The sequence below is a fragment of the Urocampus carinirostris genome, chromosome 15 (assembly GCF_059441175.1).
Source record: "Urocampus carinirostris isolate Australia breed hairy pipefish chromosome 15, RoL_Ucar_1.0, whole genome shotgun sequence".
Lineage (NCBI taxonomy): Eukaryota > Metazoa > Chordata > Actinopteri > Syngnathiformes > Syngnathidae > Urocampus > Urocampus carinirostris.
Genome location: NC_142363.1, coordinates 32,672,232 through 32,689,543, shown reverse-complemented (window position 1 = coordinate 32,689,543; position 17,312 = coordinate 32,672,232). Strand labels below are relative to the sequence as shown.

At 40.6% G+C, this 17,312-nt stretch overlaps 1 protein-coding gene across 2 annotated transcripts in view; it reads right to left on the bottom strand.

Annotated features, from left to right (window-relative positions):
* slc4a11 (solute carrier family 4 member 11) overlaps positions 1-17,312 on the bottom strand; it is a 123,306-nt gene that overhangs the window by 18,822 nt on the left and 87,172 nt on the right. For both annotated transcript variants that reach the window (XM_088354529.1, XM_088354528.1), the window contains 6 exons: positions 16,060-16,185; positions 11,434-11,547; positions 5,977-6,109; positions 5,837-5,910; positions 3,671-3,899; positions 1,034-1,140 (listed from right to left, as the gene is read on the bottom strand). In XM_088354529.1, coding sequence (XP_088210655.1) covers positions 1,034-1,140; positions 3,671-3,899; positions 5,837-5,910; positions 5,977-6,109; positions 11,434-11,547; positions 16,060-16,185 — 783 coding nt within the window. The remainder of the gene's footprint in view (positions 1-1,033; positions 1,141-3,670; positions 3,900-5,836; positions 5,911-5,976; positions 6,110-11,433; positions 11,548-16,059; positions 16,186-17,312) is intronic.

Below are 17,312 nucleotides of genomic sequence, written 5' to 3'. Positions count from 1 at the left end.
GGCTCGCTGTGCCCCACTTAAGCGGACTTCCTCACTTTGTTTTTCCTTTGACGGATTTTTTTGCGTGCGCCTGAACGTATCGCAACTCAAAACAGGGCGTGGGTCTGTAACACTAGGGCACAGGTGTAAAACATACGGCCCGCAGGCCGGATCGGGCACGCCAAGGGTTTCGATCCGACCCGTGTGGCAATGCTGAGAGATGCGCAAGAGAAAAACAAGTTGCATTACTAAATATGCCCACTTGATGTCTTCAAAGACAGGGACTGGCTGCATCTCTCTCTCCCTCAACAAGCAGTAGTTGCCTTACATGACTGACGCTGCTATCGGTGTGTGAGTGTGTGTGAATGGGTAAGTGTGAAGCACATTGGGATGTCTTCAGTGACTCGAAAAGCACTATATAAATTCAGACCATTTACATCCCTCTCTCATTGTTTATTTTCTTTTTCCTCTCCTATTTCTTCTCTCTTTATTTCTCACTCTCTTTTTTCTAACCTCCTCTCTTTCTTGTTCTCTTTCTTTATTTGTTTTTTTTCTCACTATCTATCTGCTTCTCTCCCTTTTTCCCGTTTCTCTCTCATTATCACTCTTTCTCACCATTTTCTCACTATCTCTCTGTCCTTGTCCCTTCCTCTCTCTTATTTTCTCTTCCACTCTTTTTTCACTGCTCTCATTTTTTCTCTCTTTATCTTTCTCTATCTCACGTTGTCTATGAATCCTGCTCTTTTTTCTCCTTTCCCATTCTTTTTCTCTCTATCTTTATCTCTTCCTCTCTCTTTCTGTGTGTCCTCCTACAGAAAAATAGATTCTCCATTAGAAAGTAATGATAATAAGCAATACAATACAAAATAATTTCTTATTTCAAATAATAACACGATAATATATCTTGTCATTGAGATAGTATTTATCATTTATAAATACTATTTCCTCCAATGAAAGAGGGGAGAAGAAAATAATAAAAATCCCACATTTGTGACATTTTTGCTCTTTAAAATCAAAATTTGTGTGACGGGACGAGACAGGAAGTGGTACTTACGCTCGATGTCGCTAAACAGGTATGAACCGATGAAGGAGAAGAGAAGAACGGAGATGGGCAGTGCGCAGTCCGACAACACCTCCCTCACTTTGGCGTGCAGGAATGGACTAAAAAGGGACACGAAGACACAAATCGTCAGACCTAGTCTATCAGGCCTGACGAAGCATGGCTTTGATATAGGCAGTGACTCTATCAAGCCTGACGATAGTTTGATACAGGGTTCCAGATTGTTTATATACTCTTTGCTTGTGAAAGGTGATTTAAAGCCATCAAGTCCAGGCTCGACTATGCAGTAAGTCTATCAGGCCTGACGAAGCATGGCTTTGATATAGGCAGTGACTCTATCAAGCCTGACGATAGTTTGATACAGGATTCCAGATTGGTTTTGTTCTTTTAACTCATGAAAAGTGCATGAATTTAACTGAGTCCAGACCCGACTATTCAGTAGGTCTATCAGGCCTGACGAAGCAGGAGTTAAACGTAGGCAGGAAAACTATCAGGACTGACAAAGATTTAGTTTAATATAGGCTTCCAGATTGTTTTTGTTCTTTTTACTCATGAAAAGTGCATTATCCTAATTGAGTCCAGACCCGACTATGCAGTAGGGCTATCAGGCCTGACGAACCAAAGCTTTGATATAGGCAGTGACTCTATCAAGCCTGACGATAGTTTGACACAGGGTTTCAGATTGTTTATATTCTCTTTGCTTGTGAAAGGTGATTTAAAGCCATCAAGTCCAGGCTCGACTATGCAGTAAGTCTATCAGGCCTGACGAAGCATGGCTTTGATATAGGTAGTGACTCTATCAAGCCTGACGATAGTTCGATACAGGGTTCCAGATTCTTTTTGTTCTTTTAACTCATGAAAAGTGCATTAACTTAACTGAGTCCAGACCCGACTATTCAGTAGGTCTATCAGGCCTGACGAAGCAGGAATTAAACGTAGGCAGGAAAACGATCAGGACTGACAAAGATTTAGTTTAATATAGGCTTCCAGATTGTTTTTGTTCTTTTTACTCATGAAAAGTGCATTAACTTAACTGAGTCCAGACCCGACTATTCAGTAGGTCTATCAGGCCTGACGAAGCAGGAATTAAACGTAGGCAGGAAAACGATCAGGACTGACAAAGATTTAGTTTAATATAGGCTTCCAGATTGTTTTTGTTCTTTTTACTCATGAAAAGTGCATTATCCTAATTGAGTCCAGACCCGACTATGCAGTAGGGCTATCAGGCCTGACGAACCAAAGCTTTGATATAGGCAGTGACTCTATCAAGCCTGACGATAGTTTGACACAGGGTTTCAGATTGTTTATATTCTCTTTGCTTGTGAAAGGTGATTTAAAGCCATCAAGTCCAGGCCCGACTAAGCAGTAAGTGTATCAAGCCTGACAAAAGTTTAGTTTAAAATAGGCTTCCAGATTGTTTTGTTCTTTTTACTCATGAAAAGTTTATTAACTTTATTGAGTCCAGGCCTGACTACGCAGTAAATTCATCAAGCCTGATAAAGCATCCGTTTGATATAGGCTCCTGAATTTGTTTTTCGAATTTTTTCATTTCTCATGAAAGGTGCATTATCTCCATTGTGTCTATCAGGCTTGATATAGGACTCTGGATTGTTTTAATTGTTTTTCTTAATTATATTGTGCATTAATGTCATGGTCTCCAGGCCCAACTATGTCTATCAGGCGTGACAACGCAATTGTTTGGTATAGACATAAGATTTATCTATCTATCAGTTTGATCCAGTCCATCAGGGTTGAGGAAGCATCAGTTCTACACGGGTTTTCGTATTCTTCTCATTCATTCTAATCATGAAAATTATACTAACCTCATGGGGTCCTGGCCCGATTATGCAGTAAGTCTATCAGACCCGACTAAGCATCAAATTTATACAGGTAGTCAGTCCATCAGGGTTGACGAAGCATCAGTTCTACACGGGTTTTGGGATTCTTTTCATTGATTCTACTCATGAAAATTGCACTAAGTTCATTGGTTCCAGGCCCGATCATGCAGTAAGCCTATCAGACTAAGCATCAAATTCACACAGTGAGTCAGTCCATCAGGGTTGAGGCAGCATCAGTTCTACACGGGTTTCCTGATTCTTTTCATTCATTCTACTCATGAAAAATGCGCTAACCTCATTGGGTCCAGGCCCGACTACGCAGTGAGTGTATCAGACCCGACTAAGCACCTAATTCATACAGGTAGTCAGTCCATCAGGGTTGAGGAAGCATCAGTTCTACACTGGTTTTTGGATTCTTTTCATTCATTCTACTCATGAAAATTGCACTAACCTCATTGGGTCCAGGCCCGCCTAGGCAGTAAGTGTATCAGACCCGACTAAGCACCAAATTCACACAGGTAGTCAGTCCATCAGGGTTGTCTACACAGGTTTTGGGATTCTTTTCATTCATTCTACTCATAAAAGGTCCATTATCTTAATTGAGTCCAGGCCCGACTAGGCAATAAGTGTATCAGACGCGACTAAGCACCAGATTCATACAGGTAGTCAGTCCATCAGGGTTGACGAAGCATCAGTTCTACACGGGTTTCCTGATTCTTTTCATTCATTCTACTCATGAAAATTGCACCAACCTCATTGGTTCCAGACCCGACTATGCAGCGACGGCACTTACCTTCTCTTGAACTGGTAGAGTGTGTATCCCATCCACAGCGTTCCCATCATAAGCAAAAGACACAGGACAGGTCGCTCTCGCGTGCAGTGGATCAGCGTGTCGGGCAGGGCGTTCAGGACGGAAGCCACGCCCGACTCGCTCCCGTTCCCACCCGTCATGGCGGCGCCAGGCGACACGTCGGGAATGCTAGCATTGCTTAGCGTGGGTGGGTGGTAGTACCTCTGGAAGACTGAAGAGGGGAAAGAGGAACAAGGTTGGTATTGTTCAGACTAAGAAGGACGCTTTTTCAAAATGGCGTCCTAATGTCTCCGATCCATCAGCCCGAAAGGACGCCGCCCTGTCAGGTCTGATTATTAAAAAAGATGGCGCTCGTTCATCAACGTTGAAAAACGCATCAAAAGGCAGCCGGGAATTAGCATGGGCGGCAAAGGGGGTTAATGTTATGCTAATAGCCGACCGGAAAGCGTTTGAGGAAATTAAAACGGCGTGAAATATTTATGAAGGGCTGAGACGGGAAGCGGAACGTTTGGGTTGGCCAAATCTCATATCAGCCTTTTTTTTGTCCTCATGAAATGCTAATAGATGCTAAAACAGGTTTCAACTAGTCGGCCCAGTAATTATTAGCATTAGCTCTGTTAGCGGATTCATCGGTGTTAGCGGTGAGACGACTCGGATTCTAATTTTAGCATCGGCCCACAGTCGATAGCTAATTTCCAGCTAGCTTTAGCATCAGTTAATCAGTAAGCGTGATTTGTGTAGAATTGTTTTGCCTTTGTTTGATTTCGTCCCGTTGATTTACAGCCAAAGCCAAATGTTAGCATCTTAGCTATTTAGCATAAAAAACAGTACAAAGTGCAGTAAGAGTAGAGAGTAGAGTTAGCAACACTGTTTTTGTTAGCGAAATCAAGCTGACCTAAGAGATGAGGACCAAGTTAGGCATAATAGCGGACCTTTATAAGATATACCTTAGTGTTAGCACCACAGTTTAATTGAGAATATTTGGATGTTAGCATTAGCATTACTGGTAGCTGCCATACCCTCCCAAATAATCTGAAGTATCAAATGGAATTTAGCAGTACAAGATGAAGGCCAAAGTGAGCATAATAGCTGAATTAAAAATACATGCTAGTGTGGGGTTGTTAAACATGAAGAAGGCGGGCTGAATCAGGTCCTCCAAGGGTTTTAATCCAGCCCGCAAGACAATGCGAGAGAAGCACAAGAGAAAAAATGAGCTACACTTTAGAATACGTTCGCTCGATGACGACAAAGCCAGTTGCCGACTGCAGAGCAATTTGAAAACTTTCTCTATTTCTCCCTTTGACACTCTTTCTCTATTTCCCTTCCCTCCCTTTTACCCATCTCTCACTTTCTTTCTTTCTCTATATTTTTTATCTTTTTAACTCTCTCTCTTTCTTTCTCTATATTTTTATCTTTTTATCACTCTCTCTATCTTTCTTTCTCTATCTTTATATCTATCTCTCTTTCTCTCTCTTTCTCTATCTTTATCTTTTTATGTCTCTCTCTTTTTTATCTTTTTATCTCTCTCTGTTATCATCTTATCTCTCTTTTTATGTTTTATCGCTCTCTTTTTATCTTTTTATCCCTCTCTATTTTCATCTTTTTATCCCTCTCTATTTTCATCTTTTTATCCCTCTCTCTTTTCATCTTTTTATCCCTCTCTCTTTTTACATTTTAGCTCTCTCTCTTTTTATTTTTTTTATCTCCCCCTCTCTCTCTTTTTTCTCCCATTCTTTCTTTCTCTTAGTTCCCTCTCTTTTTTTCTTTGTCCTTATTTCTCTTTCCTTCTATCGTTCCCACTTTTCCTCCCTCTCTTTCTCTCTTCCTCCTCCTCCTCTTCCTTCTTTTTCTTTCTCTTTTTCAGGCTCTCCCTCTCGTTAATCTACTAGTCCGGCCCCCGTGAGCTTTTCTTTCCTCCCTGTGGCCCTCAGGCTCAAAGGAGCTAGTGTTAGCATCACAGTTTAAACAATTTTCATGTTAGCATTAGCATTATAGCCTAGTAGCTGCCATGCCGCCCCCTACACGTCAGAACTATACATTTCAATATAACGTTGGCATAACAGTTTCTAAGAGTTACTGCGTCGATGCTAGCATTAGCATATAAAAGGGATATTAGCATGAATGCTAAAATTAGCATCGGATACTCACTTTTCACCGTTCCTTTGACAGCGTCCACGACAAACGCGGTTGAGATAAACAGAGCTATGACTTCCTCTGTTGACCTGACAACAAAACCATTAAAATTGAGTTTTTACGTTTTTTTAAACGATTTTTGTACGTGCAAAAACCTTTTGAAGAGCTTCATGACCAGGCTGAGGTTGAAGACTCCCCCCAGGATGAGAAAGAAACAGTTCCACAAGCCGATGCAGGCGTAGAAGGCCGGGAAGTCCAGCTGGTAGTCGTCGCAGATCCCGCGGATCACTGCCGACAAATACAATGGCGTTTTTCCTCTAATCAAGCCCGACTACGCAGATAAGAACTGCGTTTGGTGAGTTCAGTACACGATTGTGGTTATCAAAGTCAGTAGGGTTTACTGGTCGTGTGAATAATTTTGATCTCATGGTCCTAAAATTGTTGTCATCAGACCAAACTAAGCAGATTGTTTTTCATACATGACCATACAACAGTGTAAAGTAGGCTTAAACGTATTTGCTCAAGGTGTGTATTTCTAATCAGTTTGATGTTCCCTTTTGCCGTTTCTTAGTCTTCCGGTCTTTGTTTGAAAATCAAGGGCCTTCAGTTGGTACAAAATGCTGCAGCGAGGCTTTTAACCAAGACAAGAAAGTTTGATCATATGACCCCGATTTTAGCTCACCTGCATCGGCTCCCTGTTAGCTTAAAATGTGATTTTAAGCTTCTGTTTGTAGTATACAAAATTATGCATGGACTTGCTCCCTCATATCTTTCAGATTTAATTTCCACCTATGTTCCAGTCCGGAGCCTTCACTCTAAGAATGCTGGTCTACTCGTGATCCCAAGAGCCAAGAAGAAATCCGCAGTTTCGATAGTGTTCTCCATTCGGGCCCTGGTGCTGTGGAATGCTTTGGCCCCTGAGATTCCATCAGCAACTTTAGTGGAACTGTTTAAATCTAAGCTTAAAACACACTTCTATTCTATAGCATGTGAATAACCTATATTTTTTGTTGACAATATCTGTGTATCATTTGTAATTGCAAAATCCATTTTGTCTGGTCATCCGAGAAGGCGGATTACCTCATGTGCGGTCCCTTCTCAAAGTTTCTTCATTTTCCTCATGTTGAAGTTTTTGAGTTCTTCCTTGCCCTCATGTAGGTTTTAGATCAGGGAATGGTGTCGATAGTCTATAGTCTGTAATAGTCAGTGGTTTGTGCAGCCCTTTGAGACTCCTTGTGATTAGGGCGTCACAAATGAACATGACTTGACTTGAGGTTTTTGAGTTTTTCCTTTCCCTCATGTAGGTTTTAGATCAGGGGATGGTGTAATAATTAGTCTGTGGTTTGCAATAATCTGTGGTCTGTGCAGCCCTTTGAGACTCTTTGTGTTTAAGGGCGTCACAAATAAACATGACTTGACTTAACTTGAGCTTTTCCAGTTTTTCCTTGCCCTTATGTCGGTTTTAGATCAGGGGATAGTGTCATGATAGTCTGTAGTTTGCAATAGTATGTGGTCTGTGCAGCCCTTTGAGACTCCTTGGGATTAAGGGTGTCACAAATAAACATGACTTAACTTAACTTGAGGTTTTTGAGTTTTCCCTTGCCCTCATGTAGGTTTTAGATCAGGGGATGGTGTCATGATAGTCTGTAGTTTGCAATAGTATGTGGTCTGTGCAGCTCTTTGAGACTCCTTGTGATTAAGGGCGTCACAAATAAACATAACTTGAATTGAGGTTTTTGAGTTTTTCCTTGCCCTCATGTAGGTTTTAGATCAGGGGATGGTGTAATAATTAGTGTGTGGTATGCAATAATATGTGGTCTGTGCAGCCCTTTGAGACTCTTTGTGGTTAAGGGCGTCACAAATAAACATAACTTGAATTGAGGTTTTCGAGATTTTACTTTACCTCATGTAGGTTTTGGATCAGGGGATGGTGTAATAATTAGTCTGTGGTTTGCAATAATCCGTGGTCTGTGCAGCCCTTTGAGACTCTTTGTGGTTAAGGGCGTCACAAATAAACATAACTTGACCAAACATAGTCCAAATATAGATTCAGATGTGTTCTACTAGTCATGTTCATAGTTTTATCGTAATACGTGTTGAAAAAGCAGCACTAAGCAGTCCGTTTTTCTTACATGTCAACTAGCGTGTGGTTTTAGCTCCTATTTCCAGACCGGACTTTGCAGCCAGCAGTATTTTCCGGCTCATTTATTAGTGTTATCAGGCCTGACCCTGCAGGCGGCTCGCTTTGGGTCTGTTAGAATGGCTGTGGTGGTGCTGCCAGGACGCTTTAGATTCCAGGGAAAACCACCGTAGCCTTAAGTGAGTGTTTGCCGATGTGCGTGTGCACGCCGATGGCCGGCGTGCCAACCGGCAGGCTGCCCAAACGGGCTGTTACGTAACAGAGCAGATTTTTACTTAACGTGCCGCTATCGTTATGCCGACCATCACCAGCAACATTATTGCCATTAAATCAGGGGTGTCAAACTCATTTTAACTCGGGGAGCCACACGATAGAACAAACATTCTCTCGGGGGCCGGCCTAGTAGATTAGAGCGAAAGAAAGAGAGAGAAATAAATAAGAGAAAGGGAGGGAGAGAAAAAGAAATGGGGTGGGACAAAGAAAGATGGAGAGATAATGTGAGAAACAGAAGAGATAAAAAGAGAAATAGTGAGGGAGGGGGAAAGAAAGAGATAAAGAAAGAAATCCAAAGAGAAAAAGAGAGAAGGGGAGAAAGTGAAGTAAGCGAGAGAGCGTGAGGGAAATGGAAAAAAAAGTAAGAGAAAGCAAACGAAGGATAAAAATAGAGAAAAAGAGACAAAGAGGAACAGGGAAAAAGAGAGACAGACAGAGTGAAAGAAAAAAGGGAGGGAGAGAGTAAGAGAAAAAAGGGAGGGAGAGAGAGAAAAGAGAGAGTGAGAACGTGAGAAACAGAAGAGATGGAGAAATAGTGAGAGGAGGAAGAAAGAAAGAGAAAGAAAGAAATCCAAAGAGAGAGAGAAGAGAAAATGAAGAGAAAGCAAAAGAAGGTAAGACACAGAGAGAAAGAGACTGAAAGAGAGAGAGAGAGTGAGAGAAAATGGAGGGAGGGATGTAGACAGAGAGAGATAGAGAGAAAGTAAAACAAGTACATCGTTTGTAAAAGGCCCCTGGCTTTGGCAACATCAAGTGTACATATTTCAACCTGCCGCTCGTTTTTCTCTTTCGCTTCTCTGACCGTTGCCTCGCGGGCCGGATTCAATCTCTTAGCGGGCCTGATCCGGCCCGCGGGCCGCCTGTTTGACACCCCTGCATTAAATTAAACGGGGTTGGTCTTGGTGGGGAAATAATAACAAGGAATTAAGATTTTTAGGTGGGGGTGTTAAATTCAGGAAGCTAATTACACATGCAAGAAGTAATTTCGCGAGCGGCAGCCTTTCCAGCAGCTCCGTGTGATTTCGCTCTTTTTGTGATTTATGTCTGCTTCTATCTTCGCTGTTTTTCGTCCCGTTTGACAACTACACTTTGGATTACTTTCTATCCTATCGTTATGGATTTTAACGCACAAAAATGCGATTATTCAAGCGGCAAATCAATCAAGTTAAACGAGTTCGCCGCGGTAGCCTCAATCTCGGTATCGTTTTTTTTTTGATGTAGGGAATGGAAGTCAGTCTTTTTTAAGAGAAGCGGCTCTTTCGGCTCAACTCATTCAAGAGAGTCGGCTCTCAAACGGCTCACTTGCTTTGATGCATTATATGACGAATTATTATTGTTGTGTAAATAATAATAATAATAATTTCCTTTGTATTGTCATTCTTTGTAACAATGTACACAGAACGAAATGTCGATACACCTGACCCGTTGTAGCGAGTCGATGCAGCCGCAGCCAACAGAGGGCGCCGCCATTATACCAATTAGGTATGACTCGGCCGAGGCGCGAACCAGCGACCTCCCAGTCTCAAAGCGGGCACACTACCATCTAGGCTACTGAGCTGGTAAGATGTTAAGACAAAAAGGAAGTATAAAAGGAGAAAATGAAAAAAGACAGGTTTGTGGTTATCCCTTTCATCAGTATATTACCAACTATAATTTAATACAGAAACTGAATTCCGAATTTGAATAAGAAAATGTATTATTCTACTTCATTCTATTTGCATGTATTTTTTCCTTCTACAGTGAACGTCCAAGCGACTTCATTTTTGAACTTTTTTTTGATAATGAACCTCATTCATGTCGAGCAACTCAGTATCTCACAACAAAATGTTCATCAACAATATATATGATATAACGAAACACATGTACAATATCAGTGTTCTGGTTTGCCCGCGTCCCCGCGTCCTAGACGCATCATTTTTGCTGGGGACGCATCGTGTCAAATCAACGTGCGTCCCCGGGACGTAACTTTTTTGACACCAAATTGTCATTATTACCCGATTACATTTTTTTAAACAAAGATTTACCGCACTCCAAATTTTTCGTCAGGCAGCTCCGCCATTGTTGTTTTGGTCTCGCGGTTCGAGTTTTCGTCTGCACGCCGATCTCGAGTTGTGTGGTGAAAAGTCCGTCTCCTTTTAGAGAACCGGCTTTTTCGGCTCAACTCATTCAAGAGAGCCGGCTCTCAAACGGCTCACTTGCTTTGATGCATTATATGACGAATTATGATGTTGTATAAAGAAGTTAAGAAAAAAAGGAAGTATAACAGGAGAAAATGGAAAAAAAGACAGGTTTGTGGTTATCCCTATAATCGGTATATTACCAACAATAATTTGATGCAGAAAATGAATTAATAATTTGATGATTAAAACTGAATGAATATATAGATTTTTATTATATATTTGTCACCGATTTAGAATTTCAACCTCGATAAGACTAAATTTTGGGGACCCATAGATCTCTGTTGAGACCAGGGTTGGGTAGGGTTACTTTAACTGGATTACTTTCAATTACTTTTGGATTACTCCAATACCAAATATGCTAATAAAAGACAAAAGAAACGAAATATGAATCAAATGACTCCATTTTGTGCAGGCTTGGGGAGTAACGGAATACACGGAACGGCAAAAAGCTGTTTGGATTTATTTTCATTTTGTTTCTATGGCATTTTATGTTCGTTTTGCCGGAGATCAAAGAGATCAAAGCCAGGAGAGAAAGCTTACCACGTGTTGTGATTCATAATTGTATTCATATTGAGTTTCTTTTGTCTTTTATTAGCATATTTGGTATTGGAGTCATCCAAAAGTCATTGAAAGTAATCAAGTTAAATAAAGTAACCCTACCCAACCCTGGTTGGGACCCATAGATTTTTGAGCATGCAAGTCCCCGGGACCCATCACTTTTCACAGCTAAAATGAACACTGCAATATAACCTGTTAAACTACATTAATAAACACGTTTGAAAAAAAAAAAATATGGTGTAAGATTATTTTGTATTTTGTAAGGGAAAATACGACAGTTTGGAAGGGCACGGAGCCCTGGAGCGCGACAGATATGCATACCAGGAGTTCGGAACGCACAAAATAAAAGGTTTGAACCCCCCACCTTACAGCAGTTTTACTTAGTACTTCCCACCTCAGGACAGAAAACTACCGTATCCTGGGGATTTGCTGTAAATGTGAAGGAAGGAATCGAAGCCTACCGCTTATGAAGATAGCTAGAGGGGCCGTGGTGAGCGGGATGACCAGTGGTGAACCGGCAAAAAGCGAGTAGACCACGCCGCCGATGGACTGCCCGATGATGGTCTTCCTCACGTCTGTGAGATGAAACGAAGAAGGTGGGAGACGGAATAGTGAGAACCATAAACTCTTGAGGATTATCGTCACCAAGCCCGACTAGGCTGCTAGTCAGGGTTGATGCATGGAGGGGGCAGTCAGGAGTCCCGACTACCCAGATAAGAGTTTTTGAATACAGGGTCCAGACTATGCAGTTACTCAGTTCTACTGAAAAAATAAATAATTTTTGATGTCTCAGTCAGTGGTGTTTTCTTTTAACCTTCTTTGGCAGTGATGTAAGAGCTTTAACTCTTGCCTGCGCTTTAACTCAGAGTTAAAACTTTAAACCTTGTGTTTCTAAACTACAACACAGCACCCCGAGGCCATCCTGTAATCTGTTAATAAACAACAAAAGGATACTTCGGGGATGGATAAAGTATCTATCTATCTATATCTAAAATCATATTCAGAGCTTTTACACTGAGGGTAAAACATTCACTCAGAGGTTAGGGTTTTAAGGCTGAAGGTAGAATTTAACTCTGAAGTTAATGCTTAATGCTGGGTATAAGCTTTACATTTTGAGTTAAAGCAGCTAAAAAGCTTCATAGGTTAATGGTTTAAGACTGTGGGTAGAAATTTAACTCAGAGGTTATTGCTTTAAAGCTTCAGCTCCGAGTTAAAGCTTTAAACTTTAAGTTAAAGCAGTTTGAAAGCTTAAACACTAAGGATACATTTTTAACTCAAAACTCAAATGAAATAGCTCTGAGGTTAATGGTTTAAGACTGAAGGTAAAAATTTAACTCAGAAGTTAATGCTTTAAGGCTGAAGGTAAGAAGTTAATGTTTTAAGGCTGAAGGTAGAAATTAACTCAGAAGTTAATGCTTTAAAGCTTCATCTCTGGGTATAAGCTTTAAATTTGAGTTAAAGCAGCTAAAAAGCTTCATAGGTTAATGGTTTAAGACTGTGGGTAGAAATTTAACTCAGAGGTTATTGCTATAAAGCCTCAGCTCCGAGTTAAAGCTTTAAACTTTGAGTTAAGGCAGTTAAAAGCTTAAAAACTGATGATACATTTTTAACTCAAAACTCAAAAGAAATAGCTCTGAGGTTAATGGTTTAAGACTGAAGGTAAAAATCTAATTCAGAAGTTAATGCTTTAAAGCTTCAGCTCTGAGTTGAAGCTTTACATTTTGAGTTAAAGCAGTGTGAAAGCTTAAAGACTGAGGATACATTTTTGACTCAAACAGTTAACTCAAAGGTTAAACCTTGAGTTTAAAACTGTTTTAACACTAAGGGGTTAATGGTTTAAGACTGGAGGTAAAAATTTAATTCGGAAGTTAATGGTTTAAAGCTTCAGCTCTGGATTAAACCTTTAAATTTTGAGTTAAAGCGGCTTGAAAGCTTCAACATGGGGGTTACATTTTTACTCAAAAGTTAAACCTTGAGTTTAAAACTACTATAACATTGAGGGTTAAAAAATATCTCAGAGGTTAATGGTCTAAAACTGTGGGTAGACATTTAACTTAGAGGTTATTGCTTTAAAGCGTCAGCTCTGAGTTAAAGCTTTAAACTTTGAGTTAAAGCAGTTTAAAAGCCTAAAGACTGAGGATACATTTTTAACTCAAAAGGTTAACTCAAAGGTGAAACCTTGAGTTTAAAACTGCTTTAACACTGAGGTTAAAGAAATAACTCAGAGGTTAATGGTTTAAGACTGAAGGTAAAAATTTAACTCAGAAGTTAATGCTTTAAAGCTTCAGCTCTGGGTTAAAGCTTTACATTTTGAGTTAAAACAGCTAAAAAGCTTCAACACTGAGGTTCCATTTTGAACTGAAAACGTTAAACCTTGAGTTTAAAACTGCTATAACACTGAGGGTTAAAAAATATCTTAGAGGTTAATGGTTTAAGACTGAAGGTAGAAATTAACTCAGAAGTTAATGCTTTAAAGCTTCAGCTCTGGGTTAAAGCTTTACGTTTTGAGTTAAAGCAGCTTGAAAGCTTCAACACGGGGGGTTACAATTTTGTGAGTTTAAGCTTTAAACCTGCTTTAAAACTGCTCTTAACTCAAGGTTTAAAACTTTAACACTGAGGTTTCAAAACCTTTAACGCTTGTGTTCTGAGTTAAAGCTATAAACATTGAGTTAATGCAGCTTGAAAGCTTTACATTTTTAACTCAAAGATTAATGCTTTAAAGCTTCAGCTGTGTTCTAACCTCAGGGTTAGAGTTGTCAAGCTGCTTTAACTCAGAGTTTAAAGCTTTAACTCAGATGCTATGAATTAAGGTTTTATACTTTCAAGTTTCAAGCTCATGCTTTAAACCAGGGGTGTCAAACTCATTTTAACTCGCGGGCCACACGATCAAAAGAACATTCTCTCGGGGGCCGGACGAGTCGATTGAGGAGAAAGAAAAAAGAGAGAAAGAAATAAGAGAAAGAGAGGTAGAGAAAAAAAGAGTGTGGGAGAAGGAAAGAGAGAAATGGAGAAAGAGAGGGAGAGAGAGAAAAAGACAGAGAGAACATGAGAAACAAAAGAGATACAAAGAGAAATAGAAAGAGAGAAGGAGAGAAAAGAGAAGGAGAGAAATAGAGAAGGGGAAATCAAGAGAGAAAGAGAGAGAAGAGGAAAAAAGGAAGGGAGGAAAATGAAGGCAAAAAGAGACAGAGAGAGAAATAGACAAAGAGGAACAAAGAAAGAGAACAGAGACAGATGGTGAAAGAGAGAGAGATAGAGAGTGAGAGAAACAGGGAAGAAGAGAGAATGAGAGAAATAAAGACAAAGAGAACATGAGAAACAAAAGAGATACAAAGAGAAATAGAAAGAGAGAAGGAGAGAAAAGAGAAGGAGAGAAATAGAGAAGGGGAAATCAAGAGAGAAAGAGAGAGAAGAGGAAAAAAGGAAGAGAGGAAAAAGAAGGTAAAAAGAGACAGAGAGAGAAATAGACAAAGAGGAACAAAGAAAGAGAACAGAGACAGATGGTGAAAGAGAGAGAGATAGAGAGTGAGAGAAATAGGGAAGAAGAGAGAGAGAGAGAAATAAATACAAGTACAGCGTTTGTGAGAGGCACCTGGCTTTGACAACACCGGTTGGACATATTCCAACCCGCAGCTCGTTTTCCTCTTGCGCTTCCCTCAGCATTGTCTAGCGGGCCGGATTCAATCCCTTAGCGGGCCTGATCCGGCCCGCGGGCCGCCTGTTTGACACCCCTGCTTTAAACGTTTCATTTTAAAGGTTTTAGGTTAGATGATTAAAATGTACTCTTTTAAACACTTTAGAGTAAAACCTGCCTCAATTTGTTGTGTTTACCCAAAACCTCAAAATTTCATTCTTTAACTGAGCTTTAACTCAGAGGTTAATTGGCTTTAAAGCGTACTTTAAAGTTTTAGGTCAAAGATTAGGTTTATGGCTCTAAAAGTACTTCAACTTACAAGATAAACCTACTTTAATTTGATCTAAAACTTTATCTCTAAAGTTCAATCTTCAAAGATAAATTGTAAGAAAAAGCGTCCTGAATAATTATTGTTACTCATATTCAGGGATCCCTGGAGCGCATGGGTCGTCGGGGCACCAATGAGGACACAACTCTGGACAGCTTTTCCGCTGCTGATTGACCCTGGCCTGTTCTTGGGTTGGCACCAGTCCATTCCTCAATCTTGTGGGCTCAGTTGTTCTTCTGCCCCTGTTGGACTGTGCCCTGAAGAATCATCTTGGCCAGTCCTGATGATCTTGTCACGTGACCATACCACTGAAGTTTTTGACAGTTCTTAGTAGGGTCCAATGTGTCCTCTCCTCTGATGGTGTTGCACACCGTTTCATTTATGGGCCAAGTAGTGAAGTTATACACTATTTTGTTTTATCTTACGTAAAGTCAAATATACTTGTTCCAAAATATGACTTCAGTCTTTGAGGGCAAACTCTGAGAGAAGGCTGTCGTAAACCCCTGTGCTTTGGAATGTTTTCTTTGGTTTCAGTCTGTGCAGATAACAATGACTTATCACCTCGTCTGGAGTGGTGGAGTATGTGCCTGGTACCATTCTCTCGGGTGATAACCCCCTCCTCCCATTCTTCAAATCATGGTTGGGAAATTTGCATCGACGACCGCTGACCAATCAGCCAGAGGCTTGGTCATGGGGCGTGAACATTTGGTCGGCATGGGAAGACCCTGAAGTCCCGTCGTCTTCCTCCACACATGATTGTAATTTCGGCACAGGTGGAAAAACCCAATTTGTTCAACTCTTTGATCCGGCAAAATAAATTGATATGTGGACTATACTCGTCGTAGGGCTGATTAAATTTCTTCGGCTTTTGAATATGCTCCAACGGTAAGGGTTTAGACAAGTGAAGTGTCTTCGGAGTCAGATTTCAGTTGAATAAATGTTGAAACCTTACAGTAGCGAATGCCTAGAAGTTTCCTGTAGCATGGCCTCTCCATGGCCTGGATGTTCTTTTCCAGTTTGAGCTATCCTACCCATGATTTCTTACTCATATTACTATTAATAAATGCATATAAAATGTATAAATTCTAATTATCAGGCCCAGTTGATTGTGAAGATAATTGTTACCGATCTCTCCCCGCGTGCTCTCGTCGTTGAGCGAGCCGAGCGCGATGGCGGGCAGCAGGATAGCGATGTAAAGGAAGATGGCCGTCGTCAAGTATTTTAACAGGGTCTTGTTGTTACCTACAATGCCTGCAGGGGGAGACACACAAACGGAAACGTTCAAACAAGAAGAAAATGCTAGCATATGCCGCAGTGCTTCTCGATTGTTTTCGGTCACGCTCCCCCTTCAGAAGAAGAAATCCTCTCATGCCTTAACCAACCTCATCTGGGTTATTTATTTTGTTTTTCTGTATGGGGTCTAGTTCACTTTGTATCTACACTTAATACTCAATGTGCTATATTCTGGAGTTTCAATTTACCGTAAATTCCGGACTATAAGCCGCTGCTTTTTTCCCCAAACGTTCAACCCTGCGGCTTATTCAGTGATGCGGCCAATTGATGTCATTTTTCTAACGGCCGCCAGCGGCGCTCGAGTACAAAAGGTAAGATTTAGACCGGTGGAATATATGCGCCGAGGAAGACTGCAACTTCTTGGCTTGTGCATAAATTCAATTAGCGTAAACATACCCTTATCATGCAAAATGCAAAAAAGAAAGGCACATAACGCAGCACATGAGGAATATGAGGACGGTTTACCGTGATTTTTACAAGTACGGTATGTTTTTTTAACAGACCCGTTTACTGTGTTGCGAGCGTGTTGCTACCATTAACTGCCCTGTCACAGGTGCCGTTTGGGATGAAAGTTAAATTATTATTATTAAAGCTTTGAAAACTCTCTCGGTGTACTGTCTTTCTTTGTAAATATGTGTAACCATGTATAATATGTATTTGCAACTGTATATTTTTGTAATGTATTTATTTGTATTTAATTTAGACACTTATTCTGATATGTTTTGCACGGGCGAATGAAAAAGAAGGGGCGGAACAACGAGGGGTGACGGGAAGTGGGGTAAAGGTGAGGAACAGACAGACCTGTTTGTGGACGCGGCGGACAATAGTGGATAGATATTTTTCCTACCCTTACCTTTGGAAATATACACTATTTTCCTTGGATTACTTTCAACGGGACCCCTCTGCAGGTCTGCGTCAAACCTTAAGTACCGGTATCATTTTCCGTTCATTGTGGACTCTAATGAAGGACATTTAGTTTCAATCGCGGGACTTGAAGTCGGGTTTGGGTTAATTTTGTGTTTGTGTTACATTTTTTAATGTGGGCGCATGCGGCTTATATACAAGTGCGGCTTGTGTAAGTACAA